We start from the raw sequence: 17,500 nt of genomic DNA on the forward strand, positions 1-17,500 counted from the left end.
TTATCCATCCTGTCCAGTGCAGCTTGTCTAACTGTATTCCACGAAACATGGGCTTGTGTAAAACACACAGTACGCTGCAAGTCCCAGTTCCTCTTAGTAACCAACAGAGGGCAGAGTAGTAACTCAACTCTGGACAACACAGGTTGTGACCAGGGCACTTCAATATGCAAGCTGTTTAAAGATCACTGATCTGTATGATTTTGAAATCATAAAACAGAGCCCAAAACTTCATTTGGTTACCTATACAACTCCATGAACAATGTTTTATGAAAGGCTTTGAAAAAAATCACAATTTTCTGTTTCTGATGCGTGTGTCAGTTAGACGTATAAACTGAACAGGCATCCTGACTACCACAGCAGCTGCCTGCCTTATTTGATATTAAACTTAATCAGGATTACTCTGCACGAACATGACAGGTGTAGCTTAGCACACGCACACACACACACACACACACACACACACACACACACACACACACACACACACACACACACACAAACACATACCTAACCATGATCACTACTGGAGAAACAAATTAGAGTGATTTAATGACAGAAAGAGGTCAACAGAGCCAGGGGAGGTCAGGTGACCTATCAGAACCACTGTGTTGAACCACAGTGTTGTCATGGTAAACTGACAGAAAATGTATTTGGGGAATTCTTGGGAGAGTGTTATAAGGAAATGGTTTATCTAAAGAGCTTGTCAAAATGCCACACTCATCTTGTGTAATCACTTTCCTAATGTTTGAGAAGAGAGGGAGATTAAAAGGCTGTGAAATCCTCTTCATCTTCCCACAAAGGAACAGTAGTCTCTTTCATATTCTATGCCAGTCTGATAATAAGACAGAAGTGGATCGTTTTGTCAAATCGAATGCACGTTATTCTAAGGCATGTATGGATGACTTTGCTAGAAGCAGCTCAATATTTCATTACAGATCTAAAATCAGTCGATTTTGCCAGTTGTAACTCTGGGATGAATAGTTTCTGTCCTTCTTGTCCTTTTCTGCTGCAGATCCCTCAAAATGAGCCCAACACATAAGCCCTTAAATCTATATCTGTTGGATTATCCAACAGTGGGCTTCCGCCAAATTCAGCCTCCTCAGTAATTCTGCCTTCTGTGCAGCAAAACTCAGGGGAGTGACCATATTACAAATGTGTATATCTACTAGAAAGGCTGAATACAAATAAGATGAATCTAATAATGATATAAACATGGACAATTATAAATGAAGTTATGAATAAATCTACCTCTAATAAAAAGGTGTGCAATGAATTTAAAGGTGAAATTGGGAATGACATAATCTCTGATCCTTCCAAAATTGCAAATTAATTCAACAATTTCTTTGTGAATATTGGACCCTCTCTCGCTAATAAGATACCACATACCCAGCCGTCCTATTCTGGGATCCAACCCCCTTTGACAGAATTTATATTTAAACCGGTTTCAGAAAATAAGTTTGTTGGCATCTCTAAACTTAAAACAACAGGTGCTGGCCATGATGAACTAAAACCCATCTTGCTCAAAACATGTTTGTTATCTATCTCTACACCACTGTTGCATATTCTTAATCGCTCTCTTCTAACTGATGTATTTCCTGATCAGTTTAAATGGGCTAAAGTCATTCCTCTATTTAAATCTGATGATCCCTCTGTGTCCCTCTGTATTCTGCAACTACTGACCAGTCTCAATTCTACCATGCCTAGTCAACGTACTAGAAAGGTTAGTCTACAATAGACTCATGAGTTTTTTTCTGAGAATAATCTCTTATTCAGAGATTCTTGGATTCAGAGATAAACATTAAACTTCAATGGCTCTTTTGCTATGACCCTTGCTAGACAATATTTTTAGGGCTCTTGACAACAATGATTTTTATTGATCTGTCTAAAGCTTTTGACACTGTAGATCAGGCTAATATGTCAAGTAAATTACAGTCTTATGGTGTCAATAGTGTTGAATTGCAATGGTTTAGTAGCTATCTGTCTGACCATAAACAGTTTCATTTTGTTTTTCATTTGTTATTGTGTGTGTGGGTTAGGGTTAGGGTTGTGTGCCTACTATAACATCTTGATGCGATACAATGATATTTAACAATGTGACTGATGGATGCTGCTTTTCATGCAGCATACAGAAGCCTAACATGTTATGAAAATGCAGTGTCTAAGCTGTATATAGAAAAAGAAAAGAATCAGAGGAGCAGTTCACAATTTATTTACTGAATAAATTTGGACAAAACACCAAAATCAGTTACATTACAATCAGAACATCCGAGGCAGATATCCCACCATGCACCACCCTCCATAAACAAAAAGAAAAAAAGAAAAGGACTCCTTTTAACATTAGCACCGAATCAGCACCAACTTAAATATGGGTAGCTCATTCTACAAAAATGAAAGCAATAGTCGTTTTAAAAGCAACTCAGAAAATAGCGAATTTCGAGAATTTTCACGTGTTTTCACTTTTCTTAAAAAAGAAACAAGCTTTTTTTCCCCCTGCTAAGCAGGCTATAGCATTCATAGGGCACATGCCAATGACTAGATAAAAACACAAATTCAAGTAACATTGAGATACGACAAAACATGTCCACTGGTATCCATTCAGAACATGATCTTTTCACAGAACCTACGCAGGCAGTAGAAAACTAACATGAGGTACTGGAGACCATGTAATAGTAATAGTATTGTTTAATAACTGGTGTCAAGTCAAAAGAAAAAACAAAAAAGGGAGACTTTGTGGCATGGGCAGTGGGGCACAGAAATACTGGCACAAAAGTAAATAGTTTATTCTAAAACTTCAGACAGCCTTATTCCCCATCGCACCTGTCCTGTGTCCAAAGTATTGCCTACAATATACATGAAAAAGGAATCTCTGAATAAAAGAAAAACCCTGCAATGTTTTTTTAAATATATATATATATATATTTATATTTATATAGTTGTTACAATTTAAATTAAAAAAAAATGTTACGTTTCTGTTCCTACAAATGGAAAGCTAAACTTAAATAGAGGAAGCCAGTCTAGAAAGGTGGAATTGATCGTTCACCTAACCTAAACAAATCAAGTGCATGACTGCCACATTTGGAGGCTTTACAACGGTTACAAATTAAGGTTACGGGAGAGATATCAAAGCAGCAGTAACAATTTTAATGGAATAGCTTAATAGAACATGATGATATTTGACTTAAAAAGGTAGCCTCATTAATGATAAATGAAAGGTGGAACATTGAGTTTACAAAATGTACACAGAGTGGAAGAAGGAATAAGGCTACATGGAGAAAAGGATGAATTACACAAGTTACTGAAAACGGGTACAACAACAGCTTAGTGAGTATCCGTCTTCTATGTCAGTGAAAGAGCTTTATAACCTAAAATAAGGTAATGTTAGGCCATGAGAGACAAATGCTAAATGATAAACAAAAATGCAACACAAAACAAAGACGAGGTCATCTGTCCTGATGATTGTGAGAATAGGAAGAAGTTGCTCCTAACTAACAGTCCAGGGTCAGAATTGTTTAATCCTTCTAATGGTTAAGATTATGATTTAGGGTTAACCTGATCCTAGATCCGTGATGAGGAGCAACTTCCACCTAAAGCTGTGAGAACTCATAGGAGGAGTGATGTTGCAGTTTGACTGTCAGTTTGTTCGTCTTGTTCTTCTTGGCTGAGGTCTCCTGTCCCTTGGTGCTTTCCGTAGCGTCACTCATGGCATATGTCTGTACTTTAAGAGCACCACGTAAGAACAAAACAGAAACAATAAAAAGTTTGCTACATTGTTTACGACTTGCATGTCCTGCAGCGACGACTCCTATCTGAAGTCGGCTTCCGTGATGTTTGTACACCATTCGCCATGTCAAGGCTTGAGGTTTTCCATGGAATGGAGGAAAAGAAGATGGAAACACCTTTTCGTGAGTGACCAATGTTCACCTGCTATACTAAACTACCGTTTGGCTCTGCGAGCGTAGCGAACCGACCGTGGCGTAGTCGTCCCTTTGTGCTTCCTGTCAGCTCAGCTGAAGAACTGCTCCAGCTCTTCTTCCATGCTCGCCTCTGGCACTGTCTGCTCCTGCTCCCTCTCGCCCCTGCCCTGTGCCACAGTGCCCCCCGCTGCCCCAGAGGAGAACCATGGGTGCTCCAGGATCTCCCGGGAGGTAAGGCGCTCTGCGGGCTCACGGCGGAGGATACTCCGAATCAGACACTTGGCCTTGGGCGTGAGCGTCTCGGGGATGCTGTAGTGGCCACGGCGGATCTTGCTGAACAGGGAACCGGGTTCTACGTCGTGGAAGGGGTAGCGCCCCACCAGGATGGTGTATAGCATGACGCCCAGGCTCCAGACGTCAGCGGCCTTGCCTGAGTAGCTGCCGTTGGCGTTGAGGATCTCGGGGCTGACGTAGGCCGGGCAACCATGTTTGTCTGACAGGGAGTCATCATGGCCATCCAGGATGTAGGTGTCCTCAAGACTCTCCAGCTTCACAAGGCTCCTAGAGAGAGACACAAAGGGAAAAGATATGAATCACCAAGAACCAATTTCACAAACACGACCAACATGCTTTTCTGAATTAAGTATAATTCATTTTGACGGACATTGTATTCAATGTTTTAGATCTACAGCATTGGCACCTGGTGAGAAATTCTTTTTAGAGCATTTGTACTTTCAATGACTGATTACATGGAAATTAATGCTTTTCCATATGTGCACATTGTGCTTCTGTACTCATTGTGCTGCCGCCTTAGCACAGGTTTTTCTTTTTCATAAAAATAGATTTCTAAATCGCAAATATGTGACCTGTTCTAAATAAAGAATACATTGGCCTAAATAAAAACAGACATTAACTCTTCAGTCCCCTTCTCACAGAAAGACAGATGTGTCCCTCTAAATACAGGTTAATTCAATGAAAATCAATTCAAGTATTCTCTTAGAGTAATTTATTCTGATGGACATCCTTATGTTTTAGATCCTTAGCTTTGGACATAAAATGAGGTGGAGCACATAATGCCCTGGGCTTAAATCTGACATTTCCATTTACTTAGATAAGAGCACAGCCAGCCATCAGTCTCTCAAAAGGCCTCTCCAATCCAACAAAGAACATCGATTATCATGGATGGCTTGAGTTGGTTTTGCTGTAAAGAATAGTTCAAAATGTTAAAAATCAAGAACCTCAAGGCTCAAGACTGCCTTTCTCTTCTCAGAGCCAACCATCACAGCTATTCTGAGAGCCAATACTTGGGATTGGTTGTTCAGCTGCATTATAACTAAGGGCTCTGAAGTGGCCCAGGGTACAGATTCAACACACGGACGGGAAAGGGAGACTTATGAGGCTGTTTAAGTGGTTCCATCTGTGTGTGGAAGAGTGTGAGGATTTTTAGAAAGACAGACAAGGACACAGTGATGCATCTTCTGGGAGATCTGAACACTCCATTCCATTCTAATTAGGAAGAGCTGCAGCACTGGCTGGCTATTGCAAATTCAGGAAAAAAAATCCCCTTACTGTCTGACAGTGTAGACACACACACACACACACACACACACACACACACACACACACACACACACACACACACACACACACACACACACACACACACGTAATAATATCCATTGTTTTGAGCAGCGAGGCCTACTTGGTTACAGAGGGAGGCGGAGGCTTTACTTTATGCTAATGGAGTGGTTTTGTTCATTTTCCATTCAATACAATTCTCATTCACTTGTTCAGAGGTCCTTTGTTCTAAGAAAGATAAATGAAAGCTGGTAGTTGAGAAAAAATGCATTTCATGCTTCAATCCGTCATACAAAAAATGATTCATTTTAGGTGCCTTGGCCACCTGCAACACACAAAAATATGATTTTGATAAAAGATTGTGTGCCTGTCAGGTAAGGCTACATCTCAGGTTGCATGGTCTAAGTGAGTGAATGGCATTCGAGTCCTGCAGAAAATATATGGAAGGCAATGCTACAATGACAAAGAAATAACTGAGCAACAACTTTGAAAAGAAAGTTATTTAAATTGCAGTAAAGCAATTCAACTTGCGCTATCTATGACCCACACAAGTACAGATCCTAAAAAAAATTAAATGTGTAGTACAGACTCTAAAATAAACCTGAGCTTGTAGCAGGGTAAAAAGGTCCCCGGCACAGTAAGGGCAGGGCTTGGGTAACGTGTTTGATCTTCCACTACTGCTGTGGTGGAGGATTCCCAACGAGTCTGACCTTTGACCTATAAACTTTACTGGAGACGGTGGTTGGTTGGTCACTACAGCGGTGACATAATCAGGTCAGGGCGTCAGCATGCATGCTGTGGAAACCTGCTGTCATACTATCACCTTACGTCTGGTCTCTCTCCCTTTTCCTTCTCTGGACACTCACTGCATTGAGGCTCTGGCGCTTGGGTTCCGGTCAGTGAGAGTCTCAACAGTCTGAATAAGTGGCTTCCTCTCATTGTCTCCTTCACTTCATCTGCACTGCTTTGAAAGAACTGAACAGGTGTGGTGAAGCAGATTTGCGGTAGACTATTGGAGATGCACCCGCAGGACCTTTCACTATCCCCCCCTTAAACCCAGTGCCCATCAATCATTCAGGAGCGTTTGACATCCCAGTCCTGGCGCAGGCATGGCAGTCAAGGTCGTAAGACTCATATCAAATGTGTTTGGTGGCTCAACTTCCCTTTTCCATTATCTGAGCCAGAGGGTGACAATACACATTCAGATGGAGAGCACCGTGTGTGCCAGGCAGCACTGAGCTCCAGGAACAGGTCTAAAATCAACATCCTCTCTTCCAAATCCTGCACTTAATCATTAGGGGCAATTTAAAATGCAAAACTGTCCTTAGAACAGTGTTCATGGGGGAAAATTCACCTACTCCAGTGAGCAGAGCTGATCGCTCTAGCAATAGTAAACTCTTGTACTGACAGGGTGCAATGTACACTTACAAACAGCAGGGGTCAGTGTATACTACAGTCCATTCTTCCGTCGCTGAGTGATTACTGTGTAGTACAGCCTTACATGGCTAAGCCCAACCTAATTGAACATCTGTCACACAAAGCTTGTCCTGGCAACTCTTATGCCACTGTTCCTCGGTTCAACAGCAGTTCAGCGGTTAGCCTGGAATCAATCCAAAAGTCCCTATCTGCTTGTCCTAAGCCACGGTCACATGTGCATTCACAGTGTGGCTCCAATATGGCCATCTCTGCTCTACAGACAGGGCTGTTGGAGTTGGTCATGGTTATATTTAATAACTGAGGAGGCAGCGAGGGCCAAAGTTTCTCCTCAGGTGTTTATGATTTATTTATTTGATGAGGGTGGATATATATATATATATATATATATATATATATATATATATATATATATATATATATATATTACACTTGCTGAAGTGCACAGTTGACAGGTGAGAGTCTGGGGAGTTTCAGGAAAGCTTCATAACACTAAGGTGAAGATGAAACTCACCAAAGACCTGTTGGTTGTTGTCATCGTCTTACCTGTCCTCGTTCTTGAAGACAAACTTCCTCAGTTTCAGGTCTCGGAGGACCAGCCCGTTGTCATGGCAATGCGCCACGGCCGAGGCTATCTGATGGAACAGTCGGGCGGCCTCGTCCTCCCGTAGCTTCTTGCAGGTGCGGACGAAAGAGTGCATGTCTCCATGGCTCCTCTCGAAGAACACGTAGGCACGCGTGTCCCCTAGCAGAATCTCTAGGATCTGGTTGATGTGCTCGTGCCTGCCCAGGGCAAAGTAGGCCGCTAGAGACTCCTGGTATCGACCGATTTCAAACACCTGAAACCAGGGAGAGACAGGGGGGAGGGGGGGAGGGGGAGAGGGGAAGAGAGAGTTTTGTTCCAATTAGATGGCAAGTTGGTGACTATTGATTCATTCGCTCTCGGTAGGCTGCAGGCCCGAGTTCTAGAGCAGCGGTGCGTTCTAATTCTTTATTCTGGCTCTTATTCACTCCCTCTTCATGGATTAAAAGCATAGGGAAACGCACAAGCAATGAGCAAATAGCCCCACCAACCCTTTAGATCATTTAGAAGCCGCCATGTTGTTTACACCTAGGCCTATCCAATGACCTTAAAATCAAAGAGGGGGAGTCAGTGCAGGGATATAGGTGGGGGTGCAAGTTAGAGAATAGGAGCGCACCGCAGTAGAGTTGCAGTTGCCTTGGTTTCCATAGTAACCTCTCCCTCTAGGCTGGGGATTGACATTCAGCGAGGCCAGTTCAGGTAAGAGGGTCTCGCTCTCTTTCGTCGGTCAATAAATAGTTAGAGAGCAGGTACCCTCTGTAGCCTTGTAGGTCTGGAGTTATGACAGCCAAGACCTTGGCAGAAACGGTCCATCTTGGGAATATACACTCACCGAACACTTTATTAGGAACACAATACTAATACTGGGTAGGGCCTCTCTTTGCTCTCAAAAGAGCCTCAATTTTTCGTGGCATTGATTCCACAAGATGTTGGAAACATTCCTTTGAGATTCTGGTCCATGACGACATCCTGAAGATTTTTCAGGTGCACTTTCAAGCTGTGAATCTCACGTTCTACGACATCCCAAAGGTGTTCTATTGGATTCAGATACGGTGACTGGGAAGGCCACTGAAGAACACTGAACTCATTGTTATGTTCACGAAACCAGTTTGAGACAACTTTTGCTTTGTGACATGGTGCATTATCATGCTGGAAGTAGCCATTAGAAGATGGGTTAATTCTGGCCATGAAGGGATGCACATGGTCAGCAACAATACTCAAATAGGCTGTAGCATTCAAGCGATGATTGATTGGTATTAACGGGCCCAAGGTGTGCCAAGAAAACATTCGCGACACCATTACACCACCTCCACCATGAGGTGTACAGGTGTTCCTAATAGTGAGTGTATACTGTAAATTGATCTTTGACTTTCCTTGGTAACAGAGACAAAATGGAGGTCAAATAGGAAATGTATCATGATGGCAGTGCCAAAGGCCATATTCATTTGATCATAGAAATGCAATGTAGTTCATTAACTCAGATGTTGCTCCTGCTATAGGATTAAAGTAATTATTTCTTTTAATCAGGCTTGTTAACGACCCTGCTTACAGCTCATAACATTTGAATGTACTTCAGGGACATTTTCACTGCTCCAATAATCAGCAATAGGCCTACATTAAGTAAATGTTGTCTAGGCTGTGTGTGGTGGAAACAAAGACCAAAGGGTTGCCTTTGATTTGTTCCCCGTGCACTTTCAAAAACGAATGCCATTTGGACCAAATCAATAGATTAACCAATCAGACCTCTGGGTCCTATAGGGGCTATGAGAAAAGCAATGACAAGCAGAAACTTGTAGATGGAAAGCCCACCAAGGCTTTTTAATTCTTACGTTGCCCTAGAATCTGGAGAAACACAATTGATAATTATGTGATTCAAAGTGCGTATGCCTAGACTGTGAAGCATTCAGGGCTACGTAACGGTGGCAAACTCACTTTTAGATTTAGACATCAGGAACAAAGACGTGGGTAGTAGATTAGGAGTTGAGGAGAGGAGCGTGCGTGCGTGGTTACTCACTCCTTTGTCGATGTTACATCATGCAATGCGAGACACGCGCGAGCTGCCTGCCACTCCATTCACTTTTTCCATTACTCTTCAGTGTTCTCCATTTCCAATTCATGCATAAAATATACGGAGACAAATTTTGCTGCTACACTGGGTATTTCCATGTAGTGCATTATTTAGTTGTGCATGTCCCGTTGATAATTATTGACATACTGTGGATGTGGATTCAGACATGCATGAATGTAGCCTGCATTTATTTGAACTATTATGCAGCTTACAATAATACATCTAGAATCAATACTTGTAACATTCTATAATCCCTTTTTCCAATTGGCCTTTCATCGAGGTAACCTGGCCCTCGGTAGAACGGAGTCCTGCAGGGCAACACATGACCCAGATGAATAGGACATGACATAACCTGGTTGTTTTGTCCATTGACTAAAGACGGTACAGGAAGCGCTGTTGTGCACTTGTAGGACATCTGCACAATTAATGTAGCTGGCAACAGTGGATAAGCATGTATAACTAATACACCCGTCAATCTATTCAATGGGGTCGAGGACTCACCTTACATACAAGCTCTTCCCCACTGTGCAGGTGGGCGGCCCTAAAAACGTGGTCTCCCTCGAGGGGCTCCAACAAAAGGTAGTTCCCGATGCAGGAGATACAGTGCGAAGAATCCGGTGTCTCAGGCGGACTAGGTGACCCTAGATTTGGACTGAAACTCTGGTTCGATTCAGTAGTCCTTAGGCAAGATAATTCCTCAAAGTCGTGTGCTTTGTGCCGTGATCTCCCATAACGTGAAATGTTAATGGGATTTGACCTCTGTATGTTCATGAGTATTCGATGTAATACTTCCAAACAATTTAGGTCTTCGACGTCTGGGGGTGGTACTTCTTCGGGTGTAAACTTCTAGTCAAAATATGTATTTCTGTGGTCCAATGGTGTGTATAAATCTAAAGATGGAATTGACCTTTTGCTTTTCTGCAATTGCACCTTAGAGTCGCTGTCGACCGAACGACAGGGCTAATATGCAAGACATGCAAAAGAGAGATTTCTAAGAAAACCTTTGCAATTGTGTTTTATCTACCTGGCCATATAGCTTGTTTCCACATTGAAACAGAAGACTAGATTAAACAATAGCAGTGTTTGCTGCAGCGTGAGAGCAGTTCTTTGCAAAATTGTGCTGCAATTGAGTATTAACTAACAATTTTTCAGACTGTGCGAAACAGCAATGCCAAATTGCAACAAAGGCAACACCGAAAGGCTATCGAATGTCAGCTTTGTACTAGTGACGATTGCTAGATTAAGCATAAAGCTAGCAGGCTAACCTTGCCGATTCATTGAATTACATGACACGTTCGTTTTCTATGGGGTACAGACGGAGGCAAAAATGACCACGGTTAAAATTGCACTGAGGAGTTAAATAGTCGATTTAAATCAACATTGAACGTGACAGCAATAATAAAGATAGCTAGTTCTTTCCTTCCTTGCGAGTGCTAGCTAGTCAGTACTGTGCGGGCCTTGCTCCACAGATAATATCCATGCACGAGCTATGATGATTGCTATCCAAATATGGAGAGAAAATCGTCCAGAATTCTGAGCCCTTTGTGTTCGAAAGTCTCTGCGACAAATTCGTTTTAATCCAAAGGAACTGTCGTAGGCTGCTTCAGCTGCTGGAAGGAAGGGATGGCCGACTTTCCCAGGCCTATCCCTTGATTCAGCAAGACATCCTCTCCCGCGGTGTTGTACTTACGTGGCTGGGAATCTGGTCCATTCAGTGCGAGGTCAGCCGCGCTAACACACCGTGCTTCAGTGCAAGAGCTGACTGCCTGGCGGATAGATTCACGCACACACACAGAACCTGCCTCCGACACGCCTCCCTGACGTCACTCAGAAAGGAACCCCATTGGTTTTCAAGCTGACTACAGTAATACGCAGTCATGTGAGTTTCATGTACACCCTAGGAATCTAAATGTATCCAGAGTATGGCTTTAATGTAAATTGGATGAGAGGGGGATGGGGGTGGGAGTGTCGTAGCCTACTGTACTGTTCAATGCAATGCATTTCCCATAGAAATGTAATTCATGGAAAAATGATGGAGATATTGTTTCCAAACCAGAATAGCATAGGAGGAGCACAGCACCCTATTGTATCATATTATGAAGCACAGAGATGTCTTTGGTTGAATGATGGTCTGTCCAGTTTACGACAGGTTCCTTATTTTTACTGAAATAGCGGGAGGGGGGGTGTGAGAACAAGATTGAGCAATTCCATGTTGGAATGTGGGGCGTTCAAAGGAATGCATGCAGCTGGATGGAGGACACAGACAGAACTGTTCATTATTGTCTCTTCCCTGGCAGCACTACACTGCAGCAGGAATCCACTCACTATTCTCAGGATCTCCATTTTCCACTGGCTGGCAACCACCATGCCTGAATAAACCCACGTTTCTTGGAAATGCATTTTTCACACAGATACAGGCCTCTCTTCTCTCTGGGTAGTGGTTCACGGTTGCAGAATGTGATGCACCCACACATTCTCAATCATACTCTGTGTGTGTGTGTATTTATCATACTGTGTGTGTGTGTGTGTGTGTGTGTGTGCGCGCGCGTGCATGTATGTGCGTGTGCGTGTGCATGCGTGTGCGTGTATCACATGTGATGTGATCCAATCTCCACTGCATGCCACCCACCTAGGTTCATTCTTGATATCATTGCTGGAGCTTGAGTTACTGAACAATGGCTTGGTTTGTGTTTTGCTGATAGTAAATTAAACCAAAGTAGAAGTTCATTTTTTTACCAAAACAGATCTGTTCATTGCTGTTTTTGGTAACATTATGCATTGTTATCACCCCAGACAAACACGTGCGCTTACTTTTTCATGCCCATCCACTCTTATATGTCCAGCATGAATACAACCCCCCACAGCATGTAGGTTTTTATCATAGATTCAGTTAAGCCATGGCAGCAGCAGTGCAAAACAACAATCCCTCAAATACTCAAATACTCAAATACTCCCCGTGACCCATTCTGGATCCTGGTGGGTTGACCCAATCCTAGAGGAGAGGAAGTGGTGGAGAAGAAACATCGAGACACAGCTCTCCAAACACGCCTGCACTGAGAAATGACAGGTTGCCTCAGTGCCTGGGAGCGTTTGTGTGTTTGTGTGTGTGTGTGTGTGTGTGTGTGTGTGTGTGCAGTACTGAAACCGAGATATGTCCTTTAAGACTTTTAAGGTCAGTGAAGATGACTCCAGTCTGAATCAGGTCCCTGGAGCAGCCTTACTCACCACTCTCGGAATAGGATGAAGTTGCCCTCAGACACTGATCTAAGGTCAGTTTCAGCCAAATGGTTGAGGTGATTAAGGTTAGGACTTGGGGCAAGTAAGCTGATCCTAGATCTGTGCCTAAGGGCAACTTCTACTCAGAGCCATGGCCTACCAGGGCACTGACGCTCACATTGCTGCTCTCTTGACTGAAAATTAGAGACACTGCTTGGCATCTGGAGAGCCGCCATCAAGAAGACATGGAGACATTATCATTCAAGGCATTAATTCCTCAACATGAATTCCTCAAGAAGGCACGGAAGGCAAACATTTGACATATCCTGCAGAAAAGAGTCTGCCAGTGCCTGTTTTATGCAGTTTGAGCAGAGGTTTCTTAGATGATAGATATAGCTACAGCAATTAATTAGTCCCATCTAAAAATTATATTGACACCCATATAGCCCAAACTTTTCAATTCACACATTATTAGAGACATTCTCTGACTTTTATTTGGACTGTAAGAAAAATAGACAAGGCCTATCTAACTCCAACTCATCCCATTTGACCTGTCCATGAAATCAAACGTCCTTCGCTCAGTGTATATTTTGATATCTAGAACAGAACAACGTCCTATGATTCAGGCCTTGCTGTAACCCATATGTTTTTAGCTTGCATTTCCCTGAAGTGAATCATTATTGGGCAGCAGCTGCAATGGATTTCACTTTCAACTGAATGGAAAACAAGTTATTTTGGGGATGGGTACATGTGCCACATTCTGGCCTGCATACTACCTAGGGATCGGAAGCCTGGTTTCACCTGAGAGGAGGTAGGAGGGAAGGAGTGAAGGAGAGAGAGAGAGAGAGAGAGAGAAAGAGGGGGGGGGGGTGATGTTACAGTGATGTTATTACTATGCTCATATTTCCTCCCTCTCTTTTCTCAGTGACCTATTTATGACAGCAGCAGGTCTTATTGAATTACACACAACAATGACAGACACAAATGAGCGCAACACAATTTACACTTGTAGGGCAATGGATATCGATTCGTAATCAGATACACCTATCGGTCCAAAACAAGGTGTTACATGTCTCAAACAATTTGCTAATTGAGAAAATGCTAAATGTTATGCTATACCTCATAGATGTGATCCTCAGATCTACAGCTTGGCAATAAGCGCCTATTTCGATGCCTGTCACAACAGCAGATCCAGTGAAGTTCAACAGAGTGAGCAGTCACCACAGGGTGAAGCTGACCCTTTTTCTGTGTCTGAGACAATAAAGACAAAGACATGGCTTTACCACTGCTGTGTATGTGTCTCACGTGTGACATAGTCCTGTCAGAGCACATCAGATCTGTGAGGGGAATCAGGGAAAGAGATACAGAGGGGAGGAGCATTGATGCACCTTGTGTTGATCTGTACATTATGTTTAGGCTCGAGATTTGCACATGTCAGCTCTTTATAGCTTAAATTCAGTTTAGCACATCAAGCTGATTTTTCTGGTGCTAAACCAGAAAACTAAACCCCCCCCCCACACACACACACACACACACACACACACACACTGTTCTATTCTGTTGCACTGATGTTCTAAGGTTTTATTATAGCAACAACATATCGACCACAATTGACGGTGCATCTAACAGCACACAGTTTCTTTTCCTGTCTCAGCAAATTCTAACTTTATAACTTTATAAGCATCTTATTTACTCAGAGCAGCTGGGGAGATGCTGGAATTCAAACTGATGAGGCCTTTGCTGAAGATGGGAAGAAACTAACCAATCAGCTCTGGGGCAAATCCTAGAGGAGAACTCTACAGATAAACACTGGCACTTCCAGTGACCTTCATTTGGACACAACATTGGCTTCAGACCAAAACTTCACAAATGCTTCAACTACACGAGTCAAAATGGAAATGTGTCATAAATGTATACATTCAGAATGTAACGCCTGAGAATTACTCTCTGTATTTTGAGTTGTTGCTTTCTTCTATGCAGGGCTGCATAGAGTGTGATTGTATTTAGGGAAGTGGAGTAGTGAGTGACCCAAACGAGACCCTCTGTGATGAGAGAAGAAGGCTCTTTGCTTTGGGGGGGAGACATGCTTGGCATGCTTGGCATCAGTGGCTTAGATCACTCCCTCATCGAGTCAGACAGCAGAAAAAGAGCTTGTGGCGGCTCTGTCATTTGACAGAGTGACTCACACATGAGTCGGAACAGATTAATGATAATAATGCAGAAAAGCAACACAAATAAAAATATACAACATTGGCTTGAAGCGCAAGCCTTCAGTGGACCAACAAGCGGAAATGTACTTTGAACTATATTTCAAAAGCAAGTGAAAGGACTGAATCTTTCATCCCAGTAACAAGGTGCACAATGTGTTGTTTTCTGTCTGTGTAACAGCAGCAAATATTTGATTTGTTATGTTTTCTGTTGTATGTTTTTTCGGGCTGACTGTAATGTGGTTGACATAGCCACATTTAGATGAATGGGATTTATGTTCTATATTGTCTCTCAGGGTCACATAATTTCCAATAGGTGCCACATCCCCATCATAAACCATAATCTATGGTCCCTTCTGTTTTCTAAGTAGATTAATCTTAACACGGTTTTACACTATGCTGTAGTCCATCCTATGATGCATTATCTACACAAAGAGGGAGAAATCACATTTCATGAGGCACCATCCATGTTTATGCCCTAAGGCAAAACATTGGGCCAACTCTGGGTACAAAACATCACGACATTTGGCACAAAGCTGAATCCATCTGCAGCTAATGACCACGACTGACTGGTTCCTCCAGGTCCTGGATGACTCACAGTCACAATTTAGCAACACACAGGCCAGTGTGCAACGGTCAGGCTAAACACATCTGATCCAGTAGGCCATAGAATCCCAGCCAGCCACTGCGTTGGGAGTGATGTGAGTTTATTCAGAGGGACAGATCTCTCAGTGAAAAGGCTTGAGTGAAGATGACAGGGCTGCCCCACAGTCTTTTGGGAGTTTGGTGAACTGGTAATAGCTATGTTAGGAGGAGGATCATCAAGTACTGCCTCAAAGCACTGGAGGGCCGAAACAACTCTCTGTTTGGAAAGTTCTGGTGTTTTTGTTCTCCTTGTATGGAGATCAGAATTTGTTCTAGAATCACTGCATGTTTCTCATTGCGCATAATGTTGTTTATGATGATGTGATTAATGTATTAGCAATCAGCTTTCCCTCTGTGTTACATAAGCATTAATGAGAAGCTGCAAAATGTTGCTGGACATATTATGGTCCTGTCCTTGCCTGGCCACTGCATCAAACACCATCACACACCATCACACACACACACACACACACACACACACACACACACACACACACACACACACACACACAGCAACATAAAATCATACACTGCTGCGGTTTCGGGCAACATCCAAACTGCTACCATGGCAACCTGCCTCCATCCCCCAGGGAACACAACGTTCAGGACAACAAGCACACACACACACACACACACACACACACACACACACACACACACACACACACACACACACACACACACACACACACGCCATCCCCCGGGAAATAACACTCTCCGCTCCATTTATAAACACTTGTGTTCCAAAAGGGACTTTTTGTGTCTGCTTCAGATGGCAATTATGGTAAAGTGTGTGCTTAAGGAGTCACGACTGTCAAATAGTGTGATTATGATACACTGAGTCGTGTGTTCATTAATTATCCATCATCAATGTGAATTACTGTGAAACACACACGATATCTATATTTCATGCAACCATCTATGTCCTGTGTTTTGTCATCTTTTGGTGTGATGTACATGATACTGCATAACAACATTTCCCCAAGCAGACAAGTCAGTGAGTGAGTATGGGACACAGTGCACCACCAACAACAGCACCAACAACACATCTACAGGAGTCTCAGAGATCGATGGTGTGAGGTGCCAGAACTTCAGCTGGTACTTCCTCTCCACTTCCTGTCCATGGTGTGGCAAACAAAGCTGCAACCTGCTTTTACCCACCAGACAGAAGTAGGGTGGTTAGACATGCATGCACACCCACACACACCCACCCACACACCCACCCACACACACACACACACACACACACACACACACACACACACACACACACCCACACACACACCCACACACACACACACACACACCCACACACACACACACACACACACACATAAACTTGTCTCTATTCCGCTCCACCTTTGTCGTCTCTCTGCTGTGGCATCAGTTATAGCATCGTAGGTGTACCCCCCCCCCCCCCGTCTTGATGTGTGGGATATCTGGTCTGTGGCGTCTAGGTGGATATGAGCAGCGACAACTTGTTCAGAGAAACAAAGCTCTCCCTCTTTAGATGTTTAGTTTTGAACACGTTACAAACGTGTAAGTAAGTAATAGTATTCCTCTGCGCTGTGGAGTTTGTCAGAGAAAGGAGCTGCTGTTACAGGCAGATTTAGGCCATGTCAGGGTGAGGGAGGGATGCTGAAGTCAGATGAGCGCTCTCATCATTACAATGGATGCATCAGGGTCACATGGAGAGCTACTAGCTGTCATAGATATTCAGCTAGCTATCTCGTGGTATTCTACTAACCTTTTATACTTAGTCATCTCATTGAGATAACATCTCTTCAAGGGGGACATGCTTCAGATGTGAGGCTGTGTTTCCTTTGAACGGCAACTGTTAGATGAAAAGGTTGAG

The 17,500-nt window shown here is 43.1% G+C and overlaps 1 protein-coding gene across 2 annotated transcripts; it reads right to left on the reverse strand.

Annotated features, from left to right (window-relative positions):
• Window positions 1–2,193: 2,193 nt before the first annotated feature.
• trib2 (tribbles pseudokinase 2) lies at window positions 2,194–11,312 on the reverse strand. 2 transcript variants are annotated; one of them, XR_014554708.1, is made up of 4 exons: window positions 10,079–11,312; window positions 7,473–7,765; window positions 3,601–4,475; window positions 2,194–3,485 (listed from the first exon to the last, which is right to left on the reverse strand). XR_014554708.1 is itself a non-coding variant. In XM_083689146.1 (3 exons), exons 1-3 carry the CDS (start codon window positions 10,346–10,348, stop codon window positions 4,004–4,006), a joined length of 1,035 nt encoding a protein of 344 aa, XP_083545272.1. In that variant the 5' UTR covers window positions 10,349–11,312; the 3' UTR covers window positions 2,194–4,003. The 2 variants fall into 2 exon arrangements, 1 of the variants encoding a protein (XP_083545272.1); XM_083689146.1 differs by having other exon boundaries at window positions 2,194–4,475.
• Window positions 11,313–17,500: the final 6,188 nt, after the last annotated feature.

This window comes from Argentina silus (assembly GCF_951799395.1).
Source record: "Argentina silus genome assembly, chromosome: 17".
NCBI classification, from domain to species: Eukaryota; Metazoa; Chordata; class Actinopteri; order Argentiniformes; family Argentinidae; genus Argentina; species Argentina silus.

Excerpts from the sequence above, each read along its gene's own strand:
- trib2 (XM_083689146.1), bottom strand. The coding sequence starts at position 10,348 with ATGAACATACAGAGGTCAAATCCCATTAACATTTCACGTTATGGGAGA. Across the intron at positions 7,766-10,078 it reads GGGAAGAGCTTGTATGTAAG|GTGTTTGAAATCGGTCGATA; the intron begins GTGAGTCCTCGA and ends CCCTGGTTTCAG. Across the intron at positions 4,476-7,472 it reads GTCTTCAAGAACGAGGACAG|GAGCCTTGTGAAGCTGGAGA; the intron begins GTAAGACGATGA and ends GTCTCTCTCTAG.